The sequence below is a fragment of the Seriola dumerili genome, unplaced genomic scaffold (genome assembly GCF_002260705.1).
Source record: "Seriola dumerili isolate Sdu_G_001 unplaced genomic scaffold, Sdu_1.0 BDQW01000134.1, whole genome shotgun sequence".
Lineage (NCBI taxonomy): Eukaryota > Metazoa > Chordata > Actinopteri > Carangiformes > Carangidae > Seriola > Seriola dumerili.
Genome location: NW_019174389.1, coordinates 5,299 through 32,757, shown reverse-complemented (window position 1 = coordinate 32,757; position 27,459 = coordinate 5,299). Strand labels below are relative to the sequence as shown.

Genomic DNA, 27,459 nt, shown 5'->3' with positions numbered 1-27,459 from the left:
AGACACTGAGTAGTTGGGTGTAAAGAGAAAGTAAAAAAAAAAGTAAAAGAAGAAAAGACATTACAGATTAGATGAAAATGATGCCCAGAGGCCTCTGTACTGTATAGTATGTGTAACTGATGAGTCAGGGCTCAGCACAGTGCCCTTCTTTCTGTTTCCTGGATTTACTGACAACCTTAGCTAATACATTTTTTGGTGAAATACACCTATGGCTATGCGGCCTCTGAGGAACCTACAGCCAAAAACACAATTTACTGTAGTCCTTCCACAGCCTCTGTAACAACAGATTATGGACCACATTAATGTTAGCAAAACTTTTGAAACAGCGAAACAGAGAGGAATCAAGTTAATTCCCTAAAGTAGTTTTAAGTATGGAAACACAGAACAAGGCCAAACATAGCAGAGAGTATAGAGTTGGTGAGGTCACATTCAGAACATGAGCCGGAGTGTGGCTGAAGAGTCTTATAGTGCTGCTCTTCTCTGTATTGACAATTAGTTGATGTATCGAGAGTGTCCTGTCTCAGCCTCCTAAAGCTGTCAGTACAAGAGAGGTAAATCACTACACTGTTGAGGCGCACAGCCAGCAGGAAAGAGATTTGATGGAATTTTTATACGCTGATTATGTCCACCCCCCTTAATGCTTATTAAAGGGGATTAATCTGTATTCATATTGGAGAAAGCGCTTATCTGGAAGACAGAGGCGAGAAGCACAGCTATGCCGCCATGTCACTCTGGCTAACATAAAAGTATTCCACAGCAGCCTAGAAATGTGCCTGAGCACAGATAGGGACTTCAGAGGCTTTCCCGCTGCATAGTCTCCCCTCGCCTCCACCTCCTTCTCCTGTCAGTCCTCTCTCAACCGACGGAGAATTCTCGAATGCAAGTTTGTTGGTGGTGGAACAAAGAGAAATGGCTTTAGCTATGACTGAATAAAGAATGCCAAGTCGGTCTCGAGCCGTCAAAGCTATATTTTACTCAGACGGACCTGCAATGTTTGTTTTATCTGAGTAACACTATTGTTAGCAGTAAGTATTTTAATTCCACCTGCTGCTATCCAGTTGCTTAAACCTTAATGCAGTAAATAAACTCTAAAGTGTTCCGACATTCATGCTGGACAGATTTTAAATTGTGTTTCTCTTGTTTAAAATCCTAAAATTCTGTTCACGAGAGAGAAAATTGGATTAAGTAAGCTTAGGTAATGTTGACAACGCATTAAAATGTCCTGTTAGCAACCTCTGTAATCTATTGTGGGAGTTTCCTCTCCCTGTCATCTGTGTGGCGACGTCACCCACAGAAAAGCCCCCTCTCTCTCGCCCATGCCTGGGCCTGTTGTGGAATCAACCTGAATGAAACAGAAAAAGAGAGGAGGAATGTTCAGCCTCCTTCTCTCTTTAATCTCCATCTGTGGAACAAATGAGCCAAATTACTAACAGCTCTCCTTCTCTCTCTTGAGTAAACCGGCTCTCTTTTTTTTTTTTCCATCCTCTCTGTTTTTTCTCATTGGTATGAGGTGATTTCCAAAACTCTCGCTGCTTTCCTGTGTTTCCTGTGATCCATTGAAGTTATTACATGCTTAGGACTCTTGATGCTGCTTTGTCATCATGGTGGTTGAGCAGAGATGAAATAGATCCTTTACAGCCGTCTCTCACTTTGAGCCATGGAGTTTTACCAACCGCTGACAAAGAGCGGCCCTTGTTATCTATAGATCACTGTAATGGAACAGGCCACATGCATGGCTACTGGGGAGCCCTGCTAGCTGAGGGATCAGTAACTCAGCCTCTGTGCTTGTAGATAGAAAATTCAACGTGATTAACGAGCCCTCTGCCTTTTCTAATCATTTTTTGGTTGAGATTTAATCACAAATCTGATAATAGCTCCGCAGCAAAATAAGAAAGATGAAATGAGTTTTCCCTCTCATCAGGCATCTTGTCCTTGAGGAACACATGACGTCTCCACTTATGCAAAGCAAAGCAATATGCAATCCTCATCATTGCACTTTTTTTTTTTTTTTTTTTAATTTTCATGAAAGGCAATGGACGCAGAGGGACATCTGCATCCCTTAGTGAAGTCATCAACTATCTAGCTGTGTGAGAAAAAGTGAACAGATGAATACATAGCTGTTGAAGCACAAGGGCAAACTGGACAGTACTGAAAATACAATGTATTATCTTTATTATTGAAATAAATCCTGGTTGTTCGCTATGTATACTAGAAAAACGTAATATCTGGTGTTGTCTCTTTTTTTCCTCTTTCTTTCTTCTCTGACTCTAGTGACATTCCAGAGAGTTGATGGCGGTCTGATGAGCAATGGAAGGTGAGTGTCGCTCCAGAAACAAAACCACATCGCCAGAATGACTCTATCAGTATTTTAGTGAGATATCACAAGCGAGAAGAAAGAAAGAAAAAAAAAAAACATCTTCCTGTCATTATTATCTTTACATTTCTAAACATGTTTTCTCCTTAGTCACGCATCAAGTCCACAGCAAGCTGCTCTTGATTCTAACACCGATAAACGACTGATATATTGATAGATAACCAATACCTGTTTGTGTGCCTACCATGCAAACTGGTGTGCAAATATACATTTCTACCACATCTCCGTTCATGCATCGATAGATGAACTCATAAATCTCCTCAACAGAATTAACAGAAACAATTTAAGCAGAGAGTGCTTTTATTTTGTCATTTATCTTCCGCTGCTGGCTACAGGCAACCCAGAAGCCCTCTGGAGTGATAAATTTGCCTGTCACCTTGCGTGGGCGGCTGGGATCTGAGCACATGTAATAATGTAAAAATAATTACCCAGGGGAGAGGTGTGTGGAGGTACCCCACTTGCACCCCCATATAGCCTGCTCCATTTCAGTGTGTGTTAGTGAAAGAGAGAGGAGCTTCAGAGAGCAGGGCACATCTCAATGACACCAGTTACTGAGCCTTTGTGGGTATTCAAGAGACTCCCTTGAGAATCCCTGGCTTCTGTCTATCTACTACTTATCACACCTGACTAGGTAAAACCTCCAGATCTCAAACACTCAGCGAAAGACTGCCAACTAAATCTGACCCTGAGTGTCTCTGGGCTTTGGGGAATGTGTGTGCTCTGAAGTCTGCTTGCAGCATTTTTATATTGGTGCTTTTTTTTATTTTATTTTATTTTTTTTATTATTATTTTTTTTTCCCTTACTGTGTGCGTATGACTGGATGCCACAATGGACAATTTTGCCTGTATTGTTCTGTGAGCTGCCAGCAGGCTCTCAATGAATTAGCCACGCCACTTGTCGTGCCTTTTCTCATCTACTTTCTGCTGCACTGTTTTTCCTTCAATTTTCCACATAAGTGGTTCTGATTCTCAGTCCAGCGAATGGGATTTGAAATGTCTGTATTTGTGGTGCTCTATATTTGTCATATCTTTAGTCAGGAGCCGCAACTGCCACAATTTTCACAACACTGGAATAGGATGCAGTCTGGGGCTCTTATTCTAATGCGAGCCTCTGATCCGTTCGCCACTCTAGTGCCATCAAATCCCAGATGTTGCAACTTCCCCATCTGCCCTGAGAGTGAAAATGTGTAGCAGAGTATCAGAGGAAAATGTGTTCATTTGTTACATGAGATGTTTATTGCATTAATTAGACAATAGCAAATGAAGCCATGTCTGTTTCCAGTTTCTCATTGGCTCCTGCCAAATTGCTCTGACTGAACAATTACACTTAATCGATCACAAAATAAATGATTCATGGAAGATGAATAGGCTGCAGATTGGTAGACCTGGACGATTTGACTTTGGCTGCTCAATTGAAATTGATAAAAGCCGATAAGGGCTCATTCCTTATCCCCCTGCCAATAGGGTGATGGTAATTAGGAGGTAGTAATAACTTCCTATCTCAGCACTGATCAATATTTTAGTAAAGCAGATTCACTCCTATAGGAAGGGAGAATTGGCTGAGCATTGCAGTGAACAGGTTTCACTAATACTGTTGCTATGGAGATTCCTTTACATCCCAGGATCTGAATGCTAAATGACAGCATGTTCCCTGAGAGTTAATCCAGAAAGTAATCTGGGTTTCCCATTGCTCTAAGTGTTAGCTAATGTCTAGACTTTTAATCCAAGTTCCATTCACCAGTCTGTGGGACCATAAACAGCTGATTTATGAAGTTGCTTTGGAATTAATATCTCTCACTTGGCTTATTTATGGGAAGCTCAGTGTCAGGCGTCTCAGGTTGTATTTATGGTTTCCTACCCATCACAAGTAACTGAAATGTCCAACAGGAAGAGGAAACGCTCCAAATCAAATTTTATCTGCCAAGGTTGCTATCCATCCAAGTTAGGTGTCAACTTTTCATTAGACATATGACCCAGTGCCCACCCCCCACCTGCTCCCCATTACCGCACCATCTCACACACACATGCGCACTCACACGCAGACACACACTCACATATATAACAAATATCCCCAGTAGAAATCAGTCTTATTCTAATTATCCTTAGCAGGAGTACTGCTGTGTGATGAACACAAGGACGATGCAGCCATTTCCACTGTCAGCTCCTTGTCTTTCAAATGGTTTTTCTCTAGTGGGCTGGGGGAGGACTTGCTGGAGCACACAGGGCAAGAGAGTGGTGATGAGACAAAGGCATGCTCTTTTACTTTAGACTGTGTACATTTGTGGTGCAGTCTTGCTGGAGTGTACAGCAGAAAACAAAAGTCCCCTCCTTTTCAGCTGCTTTTATTCTGACAGATGCTAAGCGCACAAGGGGGGGATAAAAAGGGGAGGTGGAGGTGTATGGGGGAAAATAAAGTGGGGAAAGGGGTTAGGGAAAGGTGGTACGGTGAGAGAGAATGATGGCAGTTTGGGAACATGGCAGCCAGAAACAGAGGTAGAAGGATGGGGAGAGATGTATTACCCTATAAAAGTGCATGTGTCGGATGCACAGCCATCAATTTGAATGACTTGTCTCCCCCGAGGGCCTGTTTTGGCATTCAGGAACCACAACAAGGGCTCTTAGCTTGCCAGGGCTGCAGTACATTTGGACTCCCCCCTCTGTGGAACAGCTTTTCTCATTTAGAACCTGTGGCTGAGGGAGAGACTGACTGCAGCACGCCCATTACCTGCCCTTGTCCTCAGGGCCTGACTCTCTCCCAGTCCCCCAGAGCCAACATATCACCCTACTGGAGCTGAGACAAAAAGCCCCATCAGGCAGCCAGGTTGCTAACTACTGTGTTATGCAGCTTCTCAGAGTGCACATGTGTATCTGTAGTCTGCTACATACAGCACTGCCAGGCACTGACAGAGAAGACAGTGCTGTCCTCTTCATCACATGTGGTGCTTGTCTGACCAGTGCAGAGTGTGATTTCCCAGGGAATATGAATAAGAGTCCCTCAGCAAAATACTTTCACTGGGTCTTTCGTTTGATTAAAATGTGTTTATTTTGTATCCTTCCTCTATTAAGTAAATTAGTGATTATACATTATTAAGTTTTTGTCCGTATTTTAATCCATTTCAATGGCAGGTCATTACAAGCAAGTAGAATATGATTCATCAGTGAACTGACACATAAACAAAGGCATTTAACTCCATTTCTAATTCTCATTTAACTCCATCTGTGTTACCCATGTTAACGAGCCTCAGACGTGATTGTACAGTAAAGTGGCCCTAATGGCCTCCCAGCAGTCACCCATGACAGGTTAAAGTCTTAATGGCTGCTTTTTATGGTTCTCACCCCCTCAGGAGGGACACAACACCTGTTAAATGGAGCTGCCCTCTGTCATAAGCAGGCATCCCACAAGTGGGTCGGGGCACCATGGTGCGGCTAGGGCTGAAGATTGACGTCTCATCAAATAAGATTTAGACTGTCTGGACATCACCACAAGGGGCTGATGGGAAAACACAGCAGAATGTACACGATATTAATGAATAAGGAAACATATACATGTGGGTGTGGGTGTGGGTGTGGATGTGCACTGTTGCACGTGTGTGCAGAGAGCAAATGCATGCATTAGTGTCTCCACGGTGTGCTTTTGCATTAATAACTCAGAGAATGTGACAAAGACACAGCGGGAGAAACAGAGAGATAAAGGGCTGTGGTTGCCTGAAGGAATTCTAACTTTGTGGGAGAAGAAATGTATCCGTACTGTACTTCCCTCTATCTCAGAAGTGTTTCATTAGCTTCAGAGGCTTACGGCAAGCTTATCTCACACAAACACACATTCTTGTGCACAAACTAACATTTAAACATATGTTTGATTTTTTTGTCTTCATGTTGTCTCGCTGCTGATTGCTGTCATGTTTTTCTGTTCATTATTTCTAAATCCAGTAACATAATGCAGAATTAGACCATGCATAATAAGGAATTGCGGTTGTTCTTTGTACAGAAAAAACTCTGGGAGTAATGTAATTTCACAGCCTATGCTTAATCTAGCGTTTCATCCTCTATTTCTGCTCAGCCGGCCAGGACTGTTGAATGCGGGTGACCCAGGCTACCCCTGGTTAGCGGACTCTTGGCCAGCCACCAGCCTGCCTGTCAACAGCAGCTCCGGGGGACCCAATGACCTGAGTAACTTTGGCCGAGGAGGTGAGCATCGTGGTGCTTTAAGAAAGAGAATGGAAAAGATGAAAGATGATGACCTGCCCTCCCTTCTGTTCTACCAGAGCTCCTGTTGTTCATTATGTACATCTATGCATGCAAGATGTATACATATGTGCATACCGCGCGTGTGTTTGGATATACATTTATATATCACATCAGAGGACAGCTAGAGCATTAACAACAGGGCCCCCACTGTCGCCTGGCTGAGTAATGGCAAATAGTCCAGCTTTGTGTCATAGCCCATACCTCAGAGCAAGAGAATGTGAGGGGAGAGACCGTCAGAGGAGGCAGAGGAGCAGGGGGTGGATGGGTGTTTGAAAGGATGGTCTTGAGCAGCCAGTCGTGAAGGACAGGCGCAGCTTGACTGGCGCAGATGCGGACACTTCCGCCATGGCTCTACATCATCTCCCCTTCACTGGGCATGCAAACCATGCACTACGGAGAGAGTCTGCTTGCTCTTTTCCTCCCTTCCTCTGTCATCACACACACACATACACACACACACACACACACGCAGAGCAGCAGCTTTATCCCTCATGTATATGAACAGAGAAGGGAGGGGAGTGAGATATCCTCACATGTGGAGGGGAACAGGGCACCTCAGCTTGGAGGCTGAGGATTGGAATACATGAATAACTGGGATGATTTTTTTTTCAGTGAGATTAACCTTTTAAGTGCTGTTTCTTAAAATGTGAGCTGACCTGAAAGCACCAAGACCCAGACTTTAATTCCATAAGAATCAAGGGCCGTGTGACCAACCCTGGACTATCCAGCCAGACGTATAGCTGGGTAGTCCTGTTCTCTTTATCTACCATAAAAACAGATAGGTTTTTTGTTTGAATAATGCAGAGTTACAGGTGAGATGAACTTTTTCCTCCTTTTCTACATTCTCCCTCCCTTCCTCTTTTCCAGATCTCCCTACTGGTCAAGGGGATAAGACAGGCACCATGCTCTCTGATGGAGCCATCTACAGCAGCATAGATTTCACCACTAAAGCCAACTACAACAGCCCTGGCCAAGCATCCCAGGCCACTCCCTATGCCACCACTCAGATTCTCCACTCCAGCAGCATCCATGAGCTGGCTGTGGACCTGCCCGAGGCCCAGTGGAAAGCTTCACTCCAGGCCAAGCAAGAGATGGCCAACCTGGGCTACTCCCTGCCCGACAAGAATTCCTGCAACAACAGTAAGTTACACGGAGAAAGTGAGTGTGCCAATAGCGATATGTGGTGATGTTGTTACCCCCATGTGACGGATGTTTAGCAAGTCTATACGATAGTGTGTCGGTTAGAACTATTAGTCAATCAATCGATATCACAAACTTCAATTTACAGTACATTTAAACTTCTCCACCCAAAGTCTCTGAAGCCTTCGGAACCCCACCGAGGTGAGGGGAGGTTGTCTTAAAAAAAGAGCCATTTTTCCCCGAGCTCATATCATCTTGGTTACTCTCCAAGGTTGAATAAACATCTCTTGGAGGAGTAGTGCAGTTAAGTCATCCATCCATTTTCTTGCTGGGTTTTCATGATGGTACCACTCCTCCTTCAGTTTCAGAGTAATTGCCAATCCATTTTAGCTTGACTAATGTTTAAGAAAATAATCCAAATGAATTACTGTGGATTTGATATGGGATTTTTTTTAAAGCAGAGTGGGGTTTCATACTTAAGGTGTAATGAGCGTTCATCGGCTGTATTCTAATACATATTTATGATCTCATTTTCCAACAGTCTAAAAACTGATTAATTATAGTTTTTACAAAGTCCGCCTAATGCGATGAATCTTTAAAAACTACTTTTCTAATTCTCCCTGGCATCATTTTAAAGAGTATGATCACATATTATTATACATGATTATAGCTTGCTGAAGGAGGACAAATATTGAATTAAAGTCTCTACTTTAACTCATTTATCTCATCTTGTGAATTGAAAAGATAAACACTAGGTTTTTTTTTTTTTTTCAGATCAATAGCAAATCGAATTTGTCCAGCACATGTACTGTCGGTTGCATACAAACCCCAAAATGAAGGAAATGTTAAACAAGTGCAGCTTGTTGAATGTATGAATCCTGAATATATCCTGCTTGCTTGATGCTCTAACTGCATGTTTGCATGTGCTTGTGCTAACTGCCAGTCACCTGATGCCACTGTGGTTTTTGCCCTTTAACCCCCACTGTAGCCCTCCTTTTCATTCCTGACTACCGATTGGCCGAAGGATTGTCTAATAGAATCCCACACAACCAATCACAAGATTTCAGCACCACCAGCTCTCACAACAGCTCAGAGCGAAGCGGCAGTCTCTCAGGTTGGTTTACGCAGCAGAGAATTTTATTAAGTAAACTGGGAAACACTCTGGGGCTCTGCCGCTTGACTTTAGGATTGACAGATGTTTTAATTGCTTCATTGATCTGTTATTTGCATGTTACAAAAATGTTTATATTAACATAGTCCCTCTCCCTCACCAGAGATGCTTTGCTCACTCAGCTCCCCCTGCTTACAGTTCATGACATGTGAACACTCACTTCTGAGTATAATGGCTACTACTATATGTAGCCATGTTGTGATAAAGAGTTGGACAAGAGTTATTGGAGCATAAAGAAACGGGGCATTTAAATCAGAGGGAAAGAATAGTACTATGATCTCCTGACAGAATATGGCTGCAAGTGCTAATGCTGGGTTTCTGCCATCACTGCTGGTTCTTATAAAGGCTTTGTCTCTCACTTTGTGACTGAGAAGATGGGAATAGGGGCAGAGGGAGTCTTTCAGACAGAGTGGACTATATACACACACGCACACGCACACACCATTAGAGATGCTTGGCTGGTTAAAGTGGCAAAAATACCTCCCTTTTTCCCTCTTCCCCTAATGGTTGCCGACTACACTAAAACCCATGTTCAGAGAATTACAATGTCATTTATAGGACACCAAGGCAGCCCTCTGCCTGCCTCCCATCCACTCTCCTCTTTTATCTAGTTACAAGCCACTGCCTTAACTGGTCTCTAATTCAGTGCTCTGGCACACAGTGGGCTGGAGAGAAGGATGTGAAGTGGCCATGCCTGACAGGCAGATTCTTCCCAAAGACACGCAGGTTACTGAGGGCTCTTACTGGCCTTAGCACATACCCTATTATGATTTCATGAGACAAAGAGAAACATAGAAAAAGAGGTACTGCTGCTTAACAGTAAATGTTCAGTGTAAATGCAGTATATGCTGAAAAAATAGTTCATCACCTTGAGGAACTTTGCTTATTTGATTTCTTGCCCAGAGTTAGATGTGAAGATCCATACCAGTCTCATATCTCTCTGTTAAATATTAAGCTACAGTCACCAGGAGGTATGTTTAGCATCGAAACTAGAAACGGGGAAAACAGGCAGTCTGCCTCTGTCCAAAGATAACTAAATTCACCTTCTAGCATATTACCCCCCCTCATTTTTACACTTCGGATATTAACAATGGAGATATACTAGTGTGTTAATTAGTGAGCTTTAGAGGTGCTGATAGGCATTATTTTTTGCTTTTGGACAGAGTTAAGCCAGCATTTTTCATCCTGTTTCCAGTCTTTATTCTAAACTAAGATAACTGTTTCCTGGCTGAAGCTTTAGGGGTATTGTCAGTGGAAGGATACGACAGTGGCACCAAACTTCTTATCTAACTCTGCAAGAAAGTGAATAGCTGGATTCCCCAAAACGTTTAACTATTTCTTTAAAGCACTGTCAGATTAGTAAAAAGACAGAATGTAAATGCGTATAGTATGTGGATATTGTGAGGGAGATTAATTACTTACATTCTTGTTGTTAAAGAACGCTCCTTGGTTAAAACCTGTCGGGCTCAGGTTGGGCCGGGTTCAGAAAAAAATTTTGAATTGAAGTTCGGGTTTGGGTCGGGTTCAGTCACATCAGCCTTTTGACTGTCATTTACGAGGTGCCCATACATGTGTAACCCGGGTAAACAGGCAAGCTGTGGCCATGGTAACAGCAACAAGTGTGTGATAGTGTAATACAAACTCAGTGCTTGGGTCCGGCTTGGGCTCGGTCACTACTCTCTTGGACTCAGGTCAGGTTCAGACAGAAGTATGTCGCCTGGGCCACATTCTAATAGTATCCCATAACAAAAATGATCACAGGAATGTATACTATACAATGTGCAGACTAGTACAGCCTGGTGCCTATTTTAAGGAATTGTGCAAACAGCATTGCATCTCTAAAGTAAAAATAATTATTTGAATAAGACTGAAATAGTAATGTCTATATGTATTAATAATACTATAAAAGATAATTGACAAAATCTATGATATTTTTCAGACTTGTTGCTTTACTGAATAAGGGATGAGAACCAAACTGAGTTTCTGAGTGTAAAATACACTGCATGCTATATGCCGTATAGTGCAATGTACCACAGTGATGGAAATTTTAATCAGCATGAGCTTAGCTCTGATTCAGACTTCAACCAAAGTAAACTCAGCATTTGAAGGGGGGAGGGGGGGGGTTGAAGCTACAGTGCTGTGCTCTCCCTTGAAGGAGATAGAAAGAATAATGAATGTCAGGTCTGAAGGAGGAGAGCAGGATGAAAAGGAACAGAAATAGAGCAGCTTTTATGGCAGCATGGATCTCCACTGGGGGCATGAAGCTGCTCATTAAAACCTTTCATAGCGTAGGGGAGAAGAGGTAGCTGGTGTTTTTTATGTTTTCTGTAGCCGTTAGAGACCCTGAAGACTCCCCGTTCCCCTCCACTCACACCAGCCTCTCTGTAAGGCTACAAAGTCCATGATCATGTGAAGTCCATGGTTGTGTGTGACCTCTTGTGCTCCTGCTCTCTCTGTATGTGTTGCATCTCACCTCATTATGTGACATGTTAACTATGTTAACTAAGATGAAAAATAATGATCCATGACTTTCAGTTAATTTGATGTCCTTTTTAAATTTATTCTCCCACCTATAAGTTATATCCGACTGCATAGTCTTCCTAGAGTCTGCGCTCTGTGGTTTTCCCCCTCACCACTGACGCACCCAGTGAAAACAAAGCAAGCTGAAGGCTATGCAGCCCTACAGTTATAGGCTGGGACCGCCCAAACCTTGGGTATAAATACCCAATGCTGAATCTATATTTAGTATGAGTTCCCCTTTGAAGAGAGGCCCAGTTTTGTCAGAGGAGATGGTTCGCTGTGTAATTCCTGTATAGCTCCTAGCCACAGCCTCTCTCTCTCTCTGTATTTTTCATATTTGGGGTGAACTGTTATAATTCCAGTGCCAGTCCATCCCTAGAAGAGGCTCATTTACAATATTGATGGCTGGTCTTGTGTGGAGGGACTAAGGATGATTGAACAATCACGTCAGCTCACCATTTATTGGTAAAAGTCAAGCGTCGCCCAGAGGTACGATTAGGAAACCCAATTACTTTCAGACTATACTTACACTGTGGTGCCGCCTGCCTTGGGCTTACAGTTGTTTCTTTTATTACTTCCATTCTTTATTAATCTTATTCTGACACCTCTTCTATCTCCCCATGCCTGATATTTCTTCTCCTTCCCCAGTATTTTTACCATGCTCATCTTTGAAGTGGTTTTGTTTTTCTTGCTGGAAAGAAATTTTTAATAGCAATATAATCATAATTTTCTGGACTTGAAACATATACAGTATTTATGATTTCTCTGCCATCTGGCTTCCATGAAAATCAATAGAACTGTAACTCATTGCTTCTGTAAGTTTCGTTTCATGACAGTGATCTGCTCAGTTTATTAAATTACATTAGAATGCATGATGTTACATTGCACGAGATGCAATATTGGCAGCTTTTTTTTTTTGTGGCACTGGGAAAAGTGATTACAGGCCTTTGGCAGGGAAGGCTAACCAACAGATGACAGATACAAATGTGTTCAACAGAGTTTCCCAAAGATGGCTTTCACTAGTCTGTGAGGCTGATGACGTCAGCCTGAGGTATTTTCTGGATTGAGATGTAAGGGGTTTACTGGTAGAGGCACTTCAGCCTTCCGCTAATGGATTTATATATGCAAATACATTAGAGTATGTCTCCTTGCTTCCCTTCCATATGCACAAAAGATTAAACACATTACATACATATTATCTTAAAAAACACTTAATGCTCAAAACTAATTGCGCAGTGTAGGGTTGCTACGGGAAGATAATGTACAATGTGTGTTTTGTGATGATGTGATGTAGAGATCTACTCACCACAGTTAGTAATGCTCAAGAGACACATTTGCATTATTACTGTGAATATATACTGTTAATTTTAAAGGGGTAAAACATATTAGAGTAGAGATTATTGATTAGCCTCATAGATGTGTGAACTTATTATATTTCATGTATCATTACAATGCACTTTACGCTCAGTGGACGTTCTGGTCGAACGGATGTAAATTGTCTCAACTTTCTAGGTCGGTGAATGTTGTCTGATACTGGCGTCCTTTCTCAACCATTTATTCTGGAAGCATACTCAGTTGTTGGTTTTTTAGGAACACCTTGCTAAAGCTAATGCAGTCTAATACAACAGCCCTGCAATGGATCCTCCCATCACGAATGGGGTGGACAAATCATAGGAACACCTGTCAATATAAGACAATATAGCGCAACAGCTCCGCAATTTGTAGCCTCCAAAATGATCATACATCATAAAGTTTCACAAACTGAACATTATAACCTTCATGAAGGAGGATTTATCGCAGGACTGCATTACTTCTCAGCGAGTTGTTCCTAATAAACTGACAACTGAGTATTTAAAGCAATAATGTTCACAATATGATGCATTATGCATCTGTACAACAGTATTTACAATTTGTTAGTTGCTTTTACTCTATATTTGTATATTTTATAGGTAGACCTAGTTAGCAGGCAGATAAGCAGGTAGCAACTCTCTTGTTAATGAATTAATTCAGGTGTAGGTCTTCTTTTTTCCAGCAAAAATGTAGAACATCCCCGGGTTCCAGCTTCTTAGTTGTGATCACATGCTAGTTTTCTTGTCTCTTGTCTTTTGTGATCGTAAACTAAATATCTTTGTTAGCTGAGATTTAAAAATTTCACCTTAAGCTTTCAGAAGTTGTAACAGTTAATCAATAATGAAAATAATCTGTAGTTGCAGCCCTCATGTTAAGTTAACATCTTCTACCCATTGAGGTGCACAAGCCAACACTACCTCAGGTCTGTAGTTGTTTTCATTGTATGGACTGAATTGCAAGCAGGTATAATATAATTATAGAAGGACAGAGCTGTTGCCTTTGTGGGAGTTGCAGTATTATATTTCCACATATACCAATGAGTAAAGATTTAAAGGAGCTAGTAACAAATGTTAAAGTAACATCCAACAGATGTTTTTTTCCTCAATATTTTTTTAATGATTAATGAATTGCCAGTAGATAAGAACAGCTCTAAAATACTGTTTATAAGCTTCAGAGTATGTATACTGTATATATTTCAACTTAAAAGCAGATTTTGGCTTGAAGGCAAATGTGTTTTAAAGTTTAAAAAAAAAAAAAAGGTTTCTTCCACAGTGACCAAATCATATAAAACCCAGTATTGACCTGGCTGGCAGATTTATAAAGATGGATGGGACAGAGGAGAATCTGGTGTTGGAGGGATATGAGTGGAAATGGATGGGGTTAGCGGCACTCTGGTGTAATAAAAGAAATGAAAGTAGTAATAGACTCTCAGTGAATTCCATTAGGGACACACTGACACTACACAAGCCATTCATTATGATGATGCTGTGAAGTGAGATATTTCATTGTAGAAGCCAAAGCCTGGTGTGAAAGGGGACACTGAGGGATGGTGGAGCACAAAGGTCTGCCTCAGCCTCGTTTACTGCCGTTTTCTCCTGTTTCTATGGAGATGTGAGGCTTTTCAGCCAATCAATCAATGGAGGCATGCTTTTCATCAGGAAACCTTGAGCTTTTGTGTGTAAGCACTGACAGACAGGAGCCCATTACAATCTTGTGTTTGAAATTGTGTATGACTTTCCAAGGGTATGTTGAAGCTGACTTCAAATGGATTTGTAATCTATGTAACATGTTTGGACTAAATTGAGTTTCTTTCCACATTTGTTACATGACAAAAGCAGCTACTGTAATTTGTAATGCTATCCTAGTTATAAATTAGTTTTTAATTGATTTTCTTTTACAACCTAATTTCCAATGACTGTATCTCTCAAGTACATGCTCTCCTTGTGTAGGTGGAAAGGGAGGAAAGAAGAAGAAGACCAAGGCTGGCTCCAAACCCACTAAAGCCAATGGGTCCAACTGGGCCAATGTTCCCCTGCCCCCTCCCCCTGTTCACCCTCTCCCTGGCACTGAGATGGACCATTATCCCAATGAGCACCATGAAGGAGGAGGGTATGTTAAATACGAATGTGAACGGATAGTATGCTCTAAACAGATAAAAGCAACATTCACATTTTTGCAGTAATACTGAAGTTTGACTGAAGATGCACAGGTTTATTTTTACCTCATGATCACATATCGAAGCACTTGAATGTCACTTGGCACAACCTGAAAGTAGTCAGGAAATGGACGAGCTGAGTTTAGTGACCGTCTCAAAAGTGCATGCATTTTTCAGTATCTTTTTCATTCATTTTCATTGACATTTCAGCCCAATTTTATTTTCACCTGGACCTCATTAAGTTCACTAATCCTGTTTCCACTATGACCATTAATATTTGCACACTTTTTATTTAGACTCAGTTAAGACTTTTTTTTCTTTTTTTTTTGAAGCCATGATTACAAATTACATTTAAAAAAACGACTCAAAACGATGATTCCTAACTACAAGCCCCTCCCACACTTGATATATATAACTTGAGATTTCTTATTGCTATCGTTGTACGTTCCCTCTACTGCCTACCTAAAGAGTATAGAATCTGGTGTTTTGTTTGCTGGAAAGAACAAGATGGTGCTTGCCAACGTGAGCAACACTTCACCTTGCAGTGTGTAATAACCGGGTTCAGCTCTGTTTTCTCTGCAGCTAATTACTGTACTACTGTACATCTGGAGAAAAGTGAAGGATCAATGTGTGTGTAGTCTCCACACGCACCCAGATACACACACATCCTCACTTACTCAGGCTCTCACAGAAAAACTCATATACAGATGGCTGCAGATCAAACTCTCTGCTGATCCTGTCTTCAATCTATGGGATGACTTCATGACAGGAAAATAAATGGAAAAAAAAAAAAACATGTTCGAGGAATCTCCTGCTGCTACTAGCGCACTAGCGCAGACACACAGATGGTTTCAGATTAATCTATTTGCTGAATTTCACAGTGGAAAAAAATCATACTTGCATTGTTTCATAAAGCGAGAGACAGACAGGCACAGAGGGGGATTTATACCAACAGTGTTATCCACCAACAGAGACTGAACAAGACCAAATATACATATATATATATATATATATATATATATATATATATATATTTATATACTAATTATGTGGCTTTTTTAAATCACCTGACACATTTTTAACACTTCATTTAGTGTAGTAAATTTACCAGAAGCTTATGTATTATATTGTAGGTACAAAGTATTAGAGACTTATTTGACAGTTAGTGTGTGTGTCTCTCTCTTTGGTCCAGCAGGTACTATGTCCTCTTACTCCCATTTCCAATCTGGGAGAGTCATCTGCTTTAATAGGCTATCTGGCAAATGAAGAGTCCTGTGCACTGTAAATCTGATGCTGCTCTTAATGGCAGCAGATTAAAACAGTTATGTCCTGTGGAGTGTGCACTGACAAATTTCTTTAATGAACATTTTCTTTATGGCCAGTATTATTTCAGCATGTATAAGCACATCTATGAGGAAGTGAAGCCTGACTGCCTCTGTAATTCCACTCAGGACTGTCGTGTAACACATTCTTGCAAAAGTTGGACAAGGTCACAAAACTCTGTTAGTATAGTATATAGGTTTATCTTAAAATGTTTATATTTCTATGCTGCCAGCTATTCCATTCCTCCATCAGTAACTCTCCTTACCTTTGGAGACATTGATGTCATCATGTACCTTATTGTTAATCTGTTTCTGTCCATGTGTATTTTCCGTTTTCTTCTCTCAATAGCTTTAAAATCAATGAGCTGTGTTAAATATATGATACATTTATCGGTTTTGTTTGTGGTAATTCGCATACTTCCAATATAGATGATCATACCAGAGCTGGAACCACAACTTGAGTCATTGATTAGACTATTGACAGGAAATTAATCAGGAGCTGTTTTGATAATCAATTAATCATGTGAGTCATGTTTTTAATCGAAAAATGTTCTCAGATTCAGGCTTCTCACTTGTGACAAAGCCGAAGATGAAAACGCCATTTTGAGCTTTGAGAAACTATAATGGACATCTCGTCCTACCTCAGGTATGAGAGTGATGGCTGGGGCCCCCCCATGCCCGTCCAGACCTATCTTCACCAAGGCATGGAGGATGAGCTGGAAGAAGAGGAGGAGAGGGTCCCCACCCCGCCCATCCGAGGAGTTGCCTCCTCTCCGGCTGCTGTGTCCTTTGGACAGCAGTCCACAGCCACCCTTACCCCTTCTCCTCGGGACGAGATGCAGCCCATGCTCCAGGCCCATTTGGATGAACTGACTAGGGTATACCAACTGGACATGGCAAAACAGACATGGTAAACACTGTGATATTAAAAGCATCTGAGTTTTTTTAAATAACAATGAAAAGCTCTATATATCTAAATGTCTAAATATCTATCTATCTATATATGTTGGGAGATAGCTATAATATATGCATTGTTTTCATTTTAAGATGCTTACTGTACATTCTGTTCTGCGTGTGTTGCTGCATGGATTTATTTTGGCCCTGCAGTATCCTTCATGTCAACTGTGTGTGCAGTGGAGATAAACCCATTTATCATTTCATTTTAATGGGCCCATGCTACCACTTAGGCGGCTACTGTATTTTGCTCACTCTAAGAGAAACAATTTTTTACCCAGTTGTTTACTCCTCCCACACCTACACAGCAAATTCCATTGTTGTTGTGCTCATGCAAGTCAGATGAAGGCCATGCTTCATTCTGTCGGCAACGCAGACAGACTTGCATTCATTCATAACAGTGAACTGTCTGTGTGTGTGTGTGTGTGTGTGTGTGTGTGTGTGTGTGTGTGTATGTGGGGGGGTTGGGGGTTGCCTTGTCAGGAAGGAGATGTCATGTTACTCAGTAATGACTATGTTGGTTAGAGAGCATCTCTGACAACACCAGAGGGCCAGTAATTACAACCAATTCCCACTGCAAACCGCGTCAAAGCCATTGCAGTCCTCATACAAACGCGGCTGTCAGCAGAGCAGGCTGCCACTGAGGTGACAGCCATGTGTCGACAGGCCTGGAGAGCGTGCCTTTGTACCATCTACAGTGGCAATTAGCGGGTCATTGTGTTAGCACGCAAGCAGCACTGTAGAATTAGTGGAATTGTCCAGATTTATTCAGCGCTTCGCATATGAAAGATCTCTAAAATTAGCTCACATACATCCTTATTTTTTCCACCATGTTGCGGCACGGTAACGGTACTGAATATTCCCTGTATTCTCTACACTAATCACCCCTCCGCGTTCTTTGATGTATACTGTATGTGCATACCAGTGGGATAATATACTTTTTTCTCTGTCTCTTCCAAGGCACATGCAGGGAGGCTCTCTCCCTCCACAGGCTCCAGCTCCTCCTGTGGGCTACGTGTCGAGCACAATGATCTCTGACCAGGAGACTGATCTGCCTGATGAGGAGGAGGAGGAGGACGATGAGGAAGAGGATGAAGGTTATGGAGCCAGGCATCCCCGTGGTATTGAGCACACACCAGGGTCTAGCATGGACAACCTGGACAGCTCTTTAACAGGTAGGCCGGCTGGATTCTGTATGGTGGGGGTCTTCTTTGTTGATATTTATGTTTGCTCACAATATATAATATTTTTTTTTTTCTAATTAACAATTCTGGAAAATCTACCAGTACGTTTGTGTAGTGCATGTATATATTTGCATAATGAAATAGTGATGTTACACATTTTTGATCAAATACAAATTGATGAGTGTTCCAATCACTGAGGGGGTAAAATGTATTCAGATGCTATTGTTCTTTCATCTTGTTTATACAGTAAATGGATGGTTGTTCATGACATGTTCTTCATGAGTCTGCTAGGCGTTAATTTTTATGCAAACATGCTTACTGAGTGTCCCTCAATCAAGTTTTTAAAGCATTTTTGGTAGACTCCAGGGAATTAAAATTATCATTTCCAAAAAAAGAGATAAGAAAGTCCATGAATTTTAAAGAGGATAGTGAGAGGGAAATTAAGAGGAAGGGAGAAGTAAGGAGAGCAGGGGAGAGTGACTGTGATTTAATTCGCACACAGCACTGGAGCCAGCGCCACCAATATCTTCCCGAGGAGATTTGAAATAAATTTCACGTGCGGCATATTTCATTCCAGACTAGAGGCACCATTTCCATTTTTACAACTCACTGAAAACTTTTACAGCCGTCTGTCAGGGGGACATATGAAGGGCATGACATTGCAGCAGCAGAGCTGGTTTCTGGACCGCTGCTCTCATACTGACCAGGCCACACTATCCATCTGTAAACTAGAGGGTAACACTGCAGGGATGTTTATCATGTAGTATAGGGACAGGTTGTGATACAAAACGCTGGTGTCATGTAACCCAGTGATATTGTGTATCTAGCAGGGCTTCCAACAAAGTCTGTGAATACTAAAAAAATAAATAAAATCCATTTTGGAGAGAAATGGGGAGCGAGCAGAAAATATACTGTATCTGAAAGTCGAGGAGCTGAGCCAGTTGAGAGAGAAAGCATGAGAATAAGAGGGTTGACAGTGCTGCTTGTTGGTCTACCCTGTCAGTGGCAGCCCTAAAGAGTAGTTTTCCATGGGATGATGGAACAGTGGTTTTGGTAGCGCTGACACATACTACTGCTGATGTATTTAGAGGAATATAAAGCAGCAACTGGGCCCTAATCTACTGCATCTCTCCTCCACTGTATTACTCTGAAGACAGCACTATTTCTTCTTATCTCTCTGCAAGTCTGCCTCGCACCCCATCGTTTGACAACACAGACATGGTCCCTGCTCCAGGGTTAGCGGGAGGAAGAGAGGGAGGATAGGGGAAAGCGCGGAGATTTATTGCGGCCACCATTTTGAGGCTATACAAATAGGGGAGGGTAGGTGAGGTTCCTGTCGAGCCTTGCTTGATAGATTTGTCATTGTTTTAATGATATGGAAATAGGTCTGTTTTCATAATGCTACACCAAAGGGCCAGTAAATCAAACATTTCACTGATGCCCCAAAAAACAACCAGCCTTGTCCTCTGGGGCCATTTTTCATCAGCAGATTGTCTGCACAGGCTTTCCTGTGCGTTATTCTATGCTCTGTGATAATACAACACATTTTTTTTAGCAGATAAATGTAAATCCCGATGTTGTGGTGGGTACTTGTGTCCTGTTTGAGTCAGAGAGATGAAGTGAACACATAGGTATTACCTGGCTCGGTGTGTGGGTGGTACAGGTCATGTAAAGCTGAGATGTGGCAGCAGTGAGGCTGTTACGCCTACAATGAGTTGAAAGCTGGGCTGTTCTGGGCGATTACTCTCCCATAAAGCCTTGCCAGGTTTGCGAGGAGCAGGGTCACGTCTCCTGACGACAGGTAGAGATGCCTGCTCGTCAGGGGGAATGATTTTCCTGCTTAACGACATGCAGATTAGGGTTTCCGTCAGTATAAATCAGTTTTAGTGGCAGGAGGGACCTGAGCTGGATTTTACTGCCCCCCCAACTATCTCCCATTTACTGGCCTTGCTCCATCAGTGCATGGAGCAGGGTAGGTGTCAGCCTGTGGTTTTTAGAGAACATGGTTTGGCCCATTGCTCTGGTTCAAGACATGATAAAATGACAGACTCGTAGTGCAAACCTTGGTCTGGAGCTACAGAAAAAAAAATCAAAATCACATTTCTAGGACAAAAAGAAAACTAGATTGAATTTTTATCAAATTATGATACAATGATCACAGTTTGATTGGACTGCTATTTCTGAGAATAGAAGTGCTCCAGAGGTTCAGCAGTAGAAAGTGGCAGTTAGTACAACTGAAAAGTCATTCTGTGATGTGATTTGCTGAGGCAGTGTTCCTTTGCTGAGCCGGAGGAGTTGGAAGCCTCAGTGCTTTGGCTGGCACTGCCTATACTTCATTATCTGCTCTATTCTTTGTGGGAGGATTGGACCCAGTGGAATTGCTGTCTTTCTTTCTTAGAGAAAAACTCTTAGAAAGGAATTTCAAAGAAAATAGCAAGGCAAGATGGAGGGCTCGAAGTAGTAACAGCCTTGGATTTCAGTTAGCGCAGTAAAAATGGATTGTATAAGGGGCTTCAAGACCTTATGCAAGCTTATATTTTATAGAAGTTTCCAATAATCTGAGGGAATTTTACTGCATTAGGAGCGAAAATCTGTTGCAACGTTAGCCGTTGAAGATGCAATGCCTTGAAGTCACATCCCGTGGCTGAGAAACCACCTGCGTGAAACATACGGTTAAAATTGAAGAGACTCACTGATGGGGAAGTTGGAAAACTCTTTGAAGGGGATACCCAAGTTTATCTGAATAAGTAAACCACAATCACGGTACCAAGTTTGATGTCAAATTTTATTATTTTTATGTATTATATTTCATTGCAAAGAGAAGGACCATCTGAGGGACCATACTCTGCAGCTGATGTACGTCTGGTTGTGTTCATTTGAATCTCTGAACCCTGCCAGCCGTCCTGGATGACGCCACCTTTTGTATCATACTGACCTTTTAATAAATCCTGCTGCTAACTTTTTGTCCCCATTGCTCTCTTGACAACCTTTACCCTCACACCTCCCCAGTTCTCTGTTACACCAGCCTGTTCAATCACATCAGTCTTGTGTTCTGTGCGAGTGAGAGATAGTGTGTGAGCAGAGCACTTGGGTTCGTGCCACTTCAGCAAAGTCTGCCAAACCAGTCCCACTGAAAGCTGTCACATTAGCCGACTGTTCTCTGTGTTTCTTGCTTGCCAAAGTGCCATATTTTTATTGGCAGACTGATACTTTTATATTTGAAGTGCTGGCCGAGCTTTTTTTAAGAAGAAAAAAAAAATAAAAGCAGGAAGAAATACTTACAGTAGCACAGATATAAGCCAGAAGTCAGAAGTCATACAATATGTACAGGACTGCCTTATGTGCGAGTTCCATCATATACCTGATTATGTTTGTCTTTATACCATATGAAGTAGGGAATTGATTTAATCTTCCGTTTTTAATCATCTTTAGAGTAACGTGAGCAGAGGTGTCCAAAACCTTGTGTGAGTGAGATACCTTGACTTTATACTTTTCATAAAATGATGGCACCTTTGAGACAGTGGTGGCTACGCATTTTTAAACAGGAAAAACAAAAAAAAAAAAATAGTGTGTGCATACCACCAGGTGTTTGATTCAATACACTGTTTTGTGAGATGCTTCATCTATGTCACCTGGGGCAGTTCTGTAGCTAACTCACAGGTGCGCTCATTGTTCTTTATCAAAGGAAGAGCAAAATCAGTTGATGCCGGTCCTGCTGCTCCACTATGCACACTCTGGTGTGTGTTTCCGTGCACCTTTTTGTGTGTGTGTGTGTGTGTGTGTGTGTGTGTGTGTGCGTGCGTGCGTGCGTGCGTGTGTCTGTGCAATGTATGTTCAGTATGTGTTTTAAGATGAAAGGGGGCAGGCCAGAACAGAATGACTATTCAAAACCACTCACCTGCATGAACAGAAATGCCCTGCAGCAAATATCAAAATAATTGAAGTGTAGGAGATTAATATTACCTCTTTCCCTTAATACATTCATCCATCTAAATGTAGAATCACAACACAGATGTTCAGTATGGCAGATTATATATCCATAAAGGTTATGGCCCCTGAATATAAAAGTATGAATGTGACGTGGTTGAATGTTTTGTAATAAAAATAAATAAATACACAATGCACAAACAAATGCAGAAAAACTGAAACCTGTGGTGTTCCCCAGGGTCCATGGTGAATGGGTGGGGCTCAGCCTCAGAGGATGACCGTAATTTCTCCAGCCATAGGTCCAGTTTGGGCAGTTCGTCTGACGGCTCCATCTTTACCCACTGCAGCTTTGCACAGGCCCTGGTGGCCGCTGCAGACAAGGCAGGCTATCGCCTGGATGGCACTAGCCTCAGCAAGAGAGGTTGGTGTGTGGGGACCAGTTACCCACTGCTGGACTGGAACTTCTACCAGTGGCAGATGATTTGTTTGTTTCTGCTCTAATTGGTCTTCCTGTCATCCATTGGCTGATGTATCCCCATAATGTTGGCTTGTGATTTCCTCTCCCTCTGCTGCTTTTGGACGCTGTGCCCAGGTTGTGCATGGGACCTGTTGTATATGGCTACACTGCGGGTATCTCCCTATCCTTTACTTTAATTCAGACCCTGTATAACTCATCTGGCTTGGACTCAGGCTTTCTTGGGTAATAACTGGATGTTATACTTGCTACCTTTCATAGGCTTCTCCCAGAGTGCTTTCTCTTCTAATGACAACCTTTACCTTGGTTTTCTAATAGGTTTTTGGGTCTTGGTTGATAACCTCTACTTTTATTGATGGCAGCTTCAGCTCCGTTGTCCAGGTGTTGGCTCCTTAATGTCTTTATTAACAAGCTGGCCTGTGGCCCTTTATCCCTCTTGCAGGTAAAGGCTTGTCCCACAGGCCCCGGCCCAGCAGTCCATTCTCAACAGATGGCAGCACAGTCGGCACACACAGCTTGGGCCACCAGAGGGCCACTAGGCCCACACGCAAACCCCGAAGCCAGGGCACAGCACCCCACCGGAGAGATGCTGGTGCAGACGGTGAGGCAGCGACTGAAAATGCATTTTAAATAGTTTATGTAGAAAGTTCTTTAAAACATCTGTTGTTGTTTTTATAAAGAAGTTATATTAATATGCAATATACTATCTGATGGAATTGTGTCTATACATGATAAGAATCTCCAATTTGTACAATTTATAAGTAATTTATGTATTTATTTGATTTACTGTGGGTTTCTCTTGAAGCAGACCTACCTCCTCCCCCTGAGCCTCCTCCCTGTCAGGGACAGGGCCGTATCCAGGGAGCTCGCAGTGTAAGCAGCATGGTGCCCCCTACAGACAGGAAGGCTTCTTCTCTGGAGCGTCCGCCTATGTCAGGACCCCTGTCTGGGCCAGATGACATGAAGAGCTCCATTGACAGACAGACACGCACTTCTCTGGAACATCATCGCCAGGCTCAAGACAGGCTGGGCTCCGTGGACCGGGCTGATGATGGGCGCAGGGGACACAAAACAGGTACATCTAAAAAAAAACACCTGAGTTTGTTGCCATGTAAACGGACAAGTCCTGTAAAGATGTGATTGTTACATACCTCATGCTCGTTAACATGATTATGTTAGCAACTAAGTTAACAGTTACAGCGGCAATCTTTTCATCTTTAAAGTACACATTAGCATGTCAGTGTTAGCATATTAGCATTCTGTTTTAGAATTCTGTTTTAGCATTAAGCTTAAAGTCAGTTGAAGTTGTCAGCAATTTGGTCATGTGGTTTTGATGTACGGTACATTTTCTTGAACTGGTGCTGAACAACTGGAAATTTTGACCTGAGTGTGGTGGAGGATGAAAAGTTGTGGGATTACCAAATTTATTCTGACTCATTCTTTGGCAACCCAGCCAATGGTTGTCAAGACAATTTAATCTGTACCAAATGTTGACTGACCTCACCATCAGAGATGTTAGTCAACTGGCTTCCCAAAAAGTTCAGGAAAGCCAGTCACATCTGTTTAGGGTTGTGCACTCCAGATGTTTCATATACACTTACCCTATTTATGTCTTAAAATAAACAGCCACCAAAAAAGAATTTTGTGTAATATATATGCATCACTTCCCAACCAAACAAGATCAATAAAATAATTTTGCCTTCTTACAACTAATCACTACTAAAGCAATAAAAAATCTAGACTGCACATTCTAAACAATACTGAAATCAGAGTGGAAGTGGACATTTTATTGTTCTTGACTGAAGGATTTATTTTAATAAAGAGATACTTCATTGCATCAATGCAAGAAAACAAGACACTGGAGTTTTGCTGCTGCTGTGCCTTGGCAGAGAGCGATTTTTCTCTAAGTTCTTGTGTTGAAGTTAGCTTTCATGCTGTGATGAGACTGGGCTCCCATGAACAGATTGCACTGTCTGCCACTTGCTCTGGTTTCCAGAATGCCCCCCTCAGTCCTCCCTCAGCCTCCCCAATGCCCCTGCAACTGTTGCCAATATTGGTCTGCTCTGCTCCAAGTAAGGCAGGAGGCCCCAGCAACTGAAATGCACACTAATCGCTTCAGCTTTCTTTTTTTCACACAAACAGCAGCCACTCTACACCCCATCTGTGTGCGCCTGTGTGTATATGCGTGTGTGCATGTGTGTTTGTAACCATTAGAGATCTGCATGCTGTGCACCCTGTCTTCTTTGTGCCAGGACTTTCTCAGACAGTTAATCTGAGACTGCGAGACAAAGACAGGTGCCACAATCAGCATCTTTACAAAAAAAACCCCATAGGTGAATTCCCATATGTGTCAGATTGTTGACTGATTCACAGTAGAATCCACTAAGGTCGGGGCAGGCTCTATTACAGTCATTAGTGGAGCAGTAGGGAGCAGTTTGATGAGATTTCACGCAACGTCAGGGACTGCTGTGGGTCAATGTTATGCTGCCCTGCAGCAGGGGGTGCCACGGGAGCCAGGGGTCCCTCTGTTATTGTATTTACCCCCTCATAAGGCTGGTAGCTGCAAGGCCATGTGTGAGGCTGAGTCCTCTCTGTGGCAAGCCCTGGCAGTGCCTGTTGGCACTGCAACTCTGCAGATGTCGGGAGGAGAGGGGTTTGCAAAGTGCTCTTTGTTTCCATGCATCAGATGTTAGATGTGTTTCACTGAAACAATAAAAATCACGTGTTGTGTCTGCTCTTCAATCTCAAAGTATGCCTCTGGGTCCCTCTGCTTGTGTTTTCAGAGGAAGGGTGCCTGCCATACAGTAAACCATCGTTCCCCTCCCCTGGTGGACACAGCTCCTCTGGCACAGCCTCCTCTAAGGGCTCGACAGGGCCGCGTAAGACCGAGGGTCCACGACAGCCGCAACAGTGGACCGCCACAGAGCATGCTGAATTCCTAGGGACCAACGGACAGGGACAGTACTCGGGGGAGTTATGTGAGTAATTCAGGATTTTGATGTTTTAGAGCCATGCTTTACGAGATATAGTACTGCATGTACAGTGAAAAGAAGAATTCCACTATATTCACTACATTCACAAATTCCGGCTTCTCTGATCATAATATGGCCATAGCTATAAATAAACAAGACACAATATGCTAATTATTGAGCTTTAGAGGTGTTGGTAGGAACATTAGAGACATACATAAGGCTAGGTGTTTTACAGTCTTTTAGCCTTTAGCTAATATTTGTATAGCTTTGTTTAGCCGTAAGTCTACCCTGTAAATTTATCCCTTGGGAATTCTTTCAGTATAATGAGAGCTAATGTGAACTGGAATAAAATCACTTGTATATGTCAACATGCTTGGCCAATAAAGTTGATTGAAATTTATGCTAAGTGAATCAGCTTAGCTTCAGGTCTACATGGCTTTGAGAGTGGTGTCATTCTTCTCGTGTAACTCTTGGAAATATAGTGAATAAGTGTATTTCCCGAAATCATTACCTGTCTCTATAAATTAAAGTTTCATTTCTCCCATCTGACACTTTTCTTCTCTCTTGTGTGTCACAGAGTGATCTGCCTGGGACGTGAACTGGAGAAAACCCAGTCTGTCAATGAAAGAATGACGCCCTCCTTGTTGGGGCAACGAACTTTGTCCTTACCTGTGTGTTCTCAGAGGGAAGGAGTGCAGCAGAGGGCACTACAGAGAAAAGCAGTGTCACAGAACTGTAAATGTGATGTATAGACACAGACATACTGTACATCTCACTATGTTTTCGTCCTCAAGAAAATATTTTCCACCTCCTACCTTACTGTAATTTTCTTTTTGTTAGAAAAAGGCAAGTAAAAAAAAAAATGAAAACATCTATATGAGACAACAAATTTTCTGATAATTGCCCTTGGGGAAAAGGGAATTTTGTTTCCTGTAAATATATTCTTTAACTTGTTGTTGCATTGCTATGCAAGCCTAATTCAGTTTGAGCTTTTTATTTCCATATACAGGAACAGTTGGTTTTATCTGGTTAATTGTATTATATGTGAATTGAGTGGCTGTTGTGCCATAAAATAATTGTTTTATAATCCATTGTTTGTTAATAGTTACCATTAATTATCATTATTATTATTAATTATTGTTTTTGCACTGCAATTTTTGGTGATAAGCACAAAAACATAGCTCCTGCTGACATGAAGAACCGGAAGAATATGTGAAGAGGAGTTTCTGTACTGTAAAGTAAAGAGAAGAAAATTATATACTAATGTACAGAGAGATATTAAAGAGTAAGGCTTTGCTCACAGACAGCAACAAATAAGGCGCCCATTTCCATAGTTGAGACTAATTGGGTGGCAGACACACAAGGTTCCTGAGGGTCTGAAGAACAGATACAAGGCTGGGAGAACTGTATGCAGAGGATACTGTATTACTGTAGGTGACCGAGTTGATTATTTAATTGCTAATTAGCTGTTCCACAATAATAGTTTGTTGTCAGCTCAGCGTGTTGGGCAGCTTCAGGCATTGTCTTGTTTTCAAAAAGGGAGTGTGTTTTTTTTTTTTGTTTGTCTTGTTTTTTTTTTTTAATTTCTACACAAGGGTCTCCAAGCATTTCAATTTTATTTTTCCTTTGTGATTTACTGCCTAAATAATTTTACCACGCTAAGTTTA

General features: G+C 41.9%; 1 protein-coding gene across 1 annotated transcript in view; it reads left to right on the top strand.

Annotated features, from left to right (window-relative positions):
• robo2 (roundabout guidance receptor 2) overlaps positions 1–26,489 on the top strand; it is a 159,577-nt gene extending 133,088 nt beyond the window's left edge. The window contains exons 20-31 of the mRNA XM_022748908.1: positions 2,272–2,314; positions 6,435–6,562; positions 7,490–7,762; positions 8,751–8,876; positions 14,753–14,912; positions 16,927–17,190; positions 18,195–18,409; positions 22,584–22,766; positions 23,263–23,421; positions 23,629–23,895; positions 25,604–25,798; positions 26,370–26,489. Of these exons, the coding sequence (XP_022604629.1) occupies positions 2,272–2,314; positions 6,435–6,562; positions 7,490–7,762; positions 8,751–8,876; positions 14,753–14,912; positions 16,927–17,190; positions 18,195–18,409; positions 22,584–22,766; positions 23,263–23,421; positions 23,629–23,895; positions 25,604–25,798; positions 26,370–26,371 (2,015 nt within the window). The 3' untranslated portion in view covers positions 26,372–26,489. The remainder of the gene's footprint in view (positions 1–2,271; positions 2,315–6,434; positions 6,563–7,489; positions 7,763–8,750; positions 8,877–14,752; positions 14,913–16,926; positions 17,191–18,194; positions 18,410–22,583; positions 22,767–23,262; positions 23,422–23,628; positions 23,896–25,603; positions 25,799–26,369) is intronic.
• Positions 26,490–27,459: the final 970 nt, after the last annotated feature.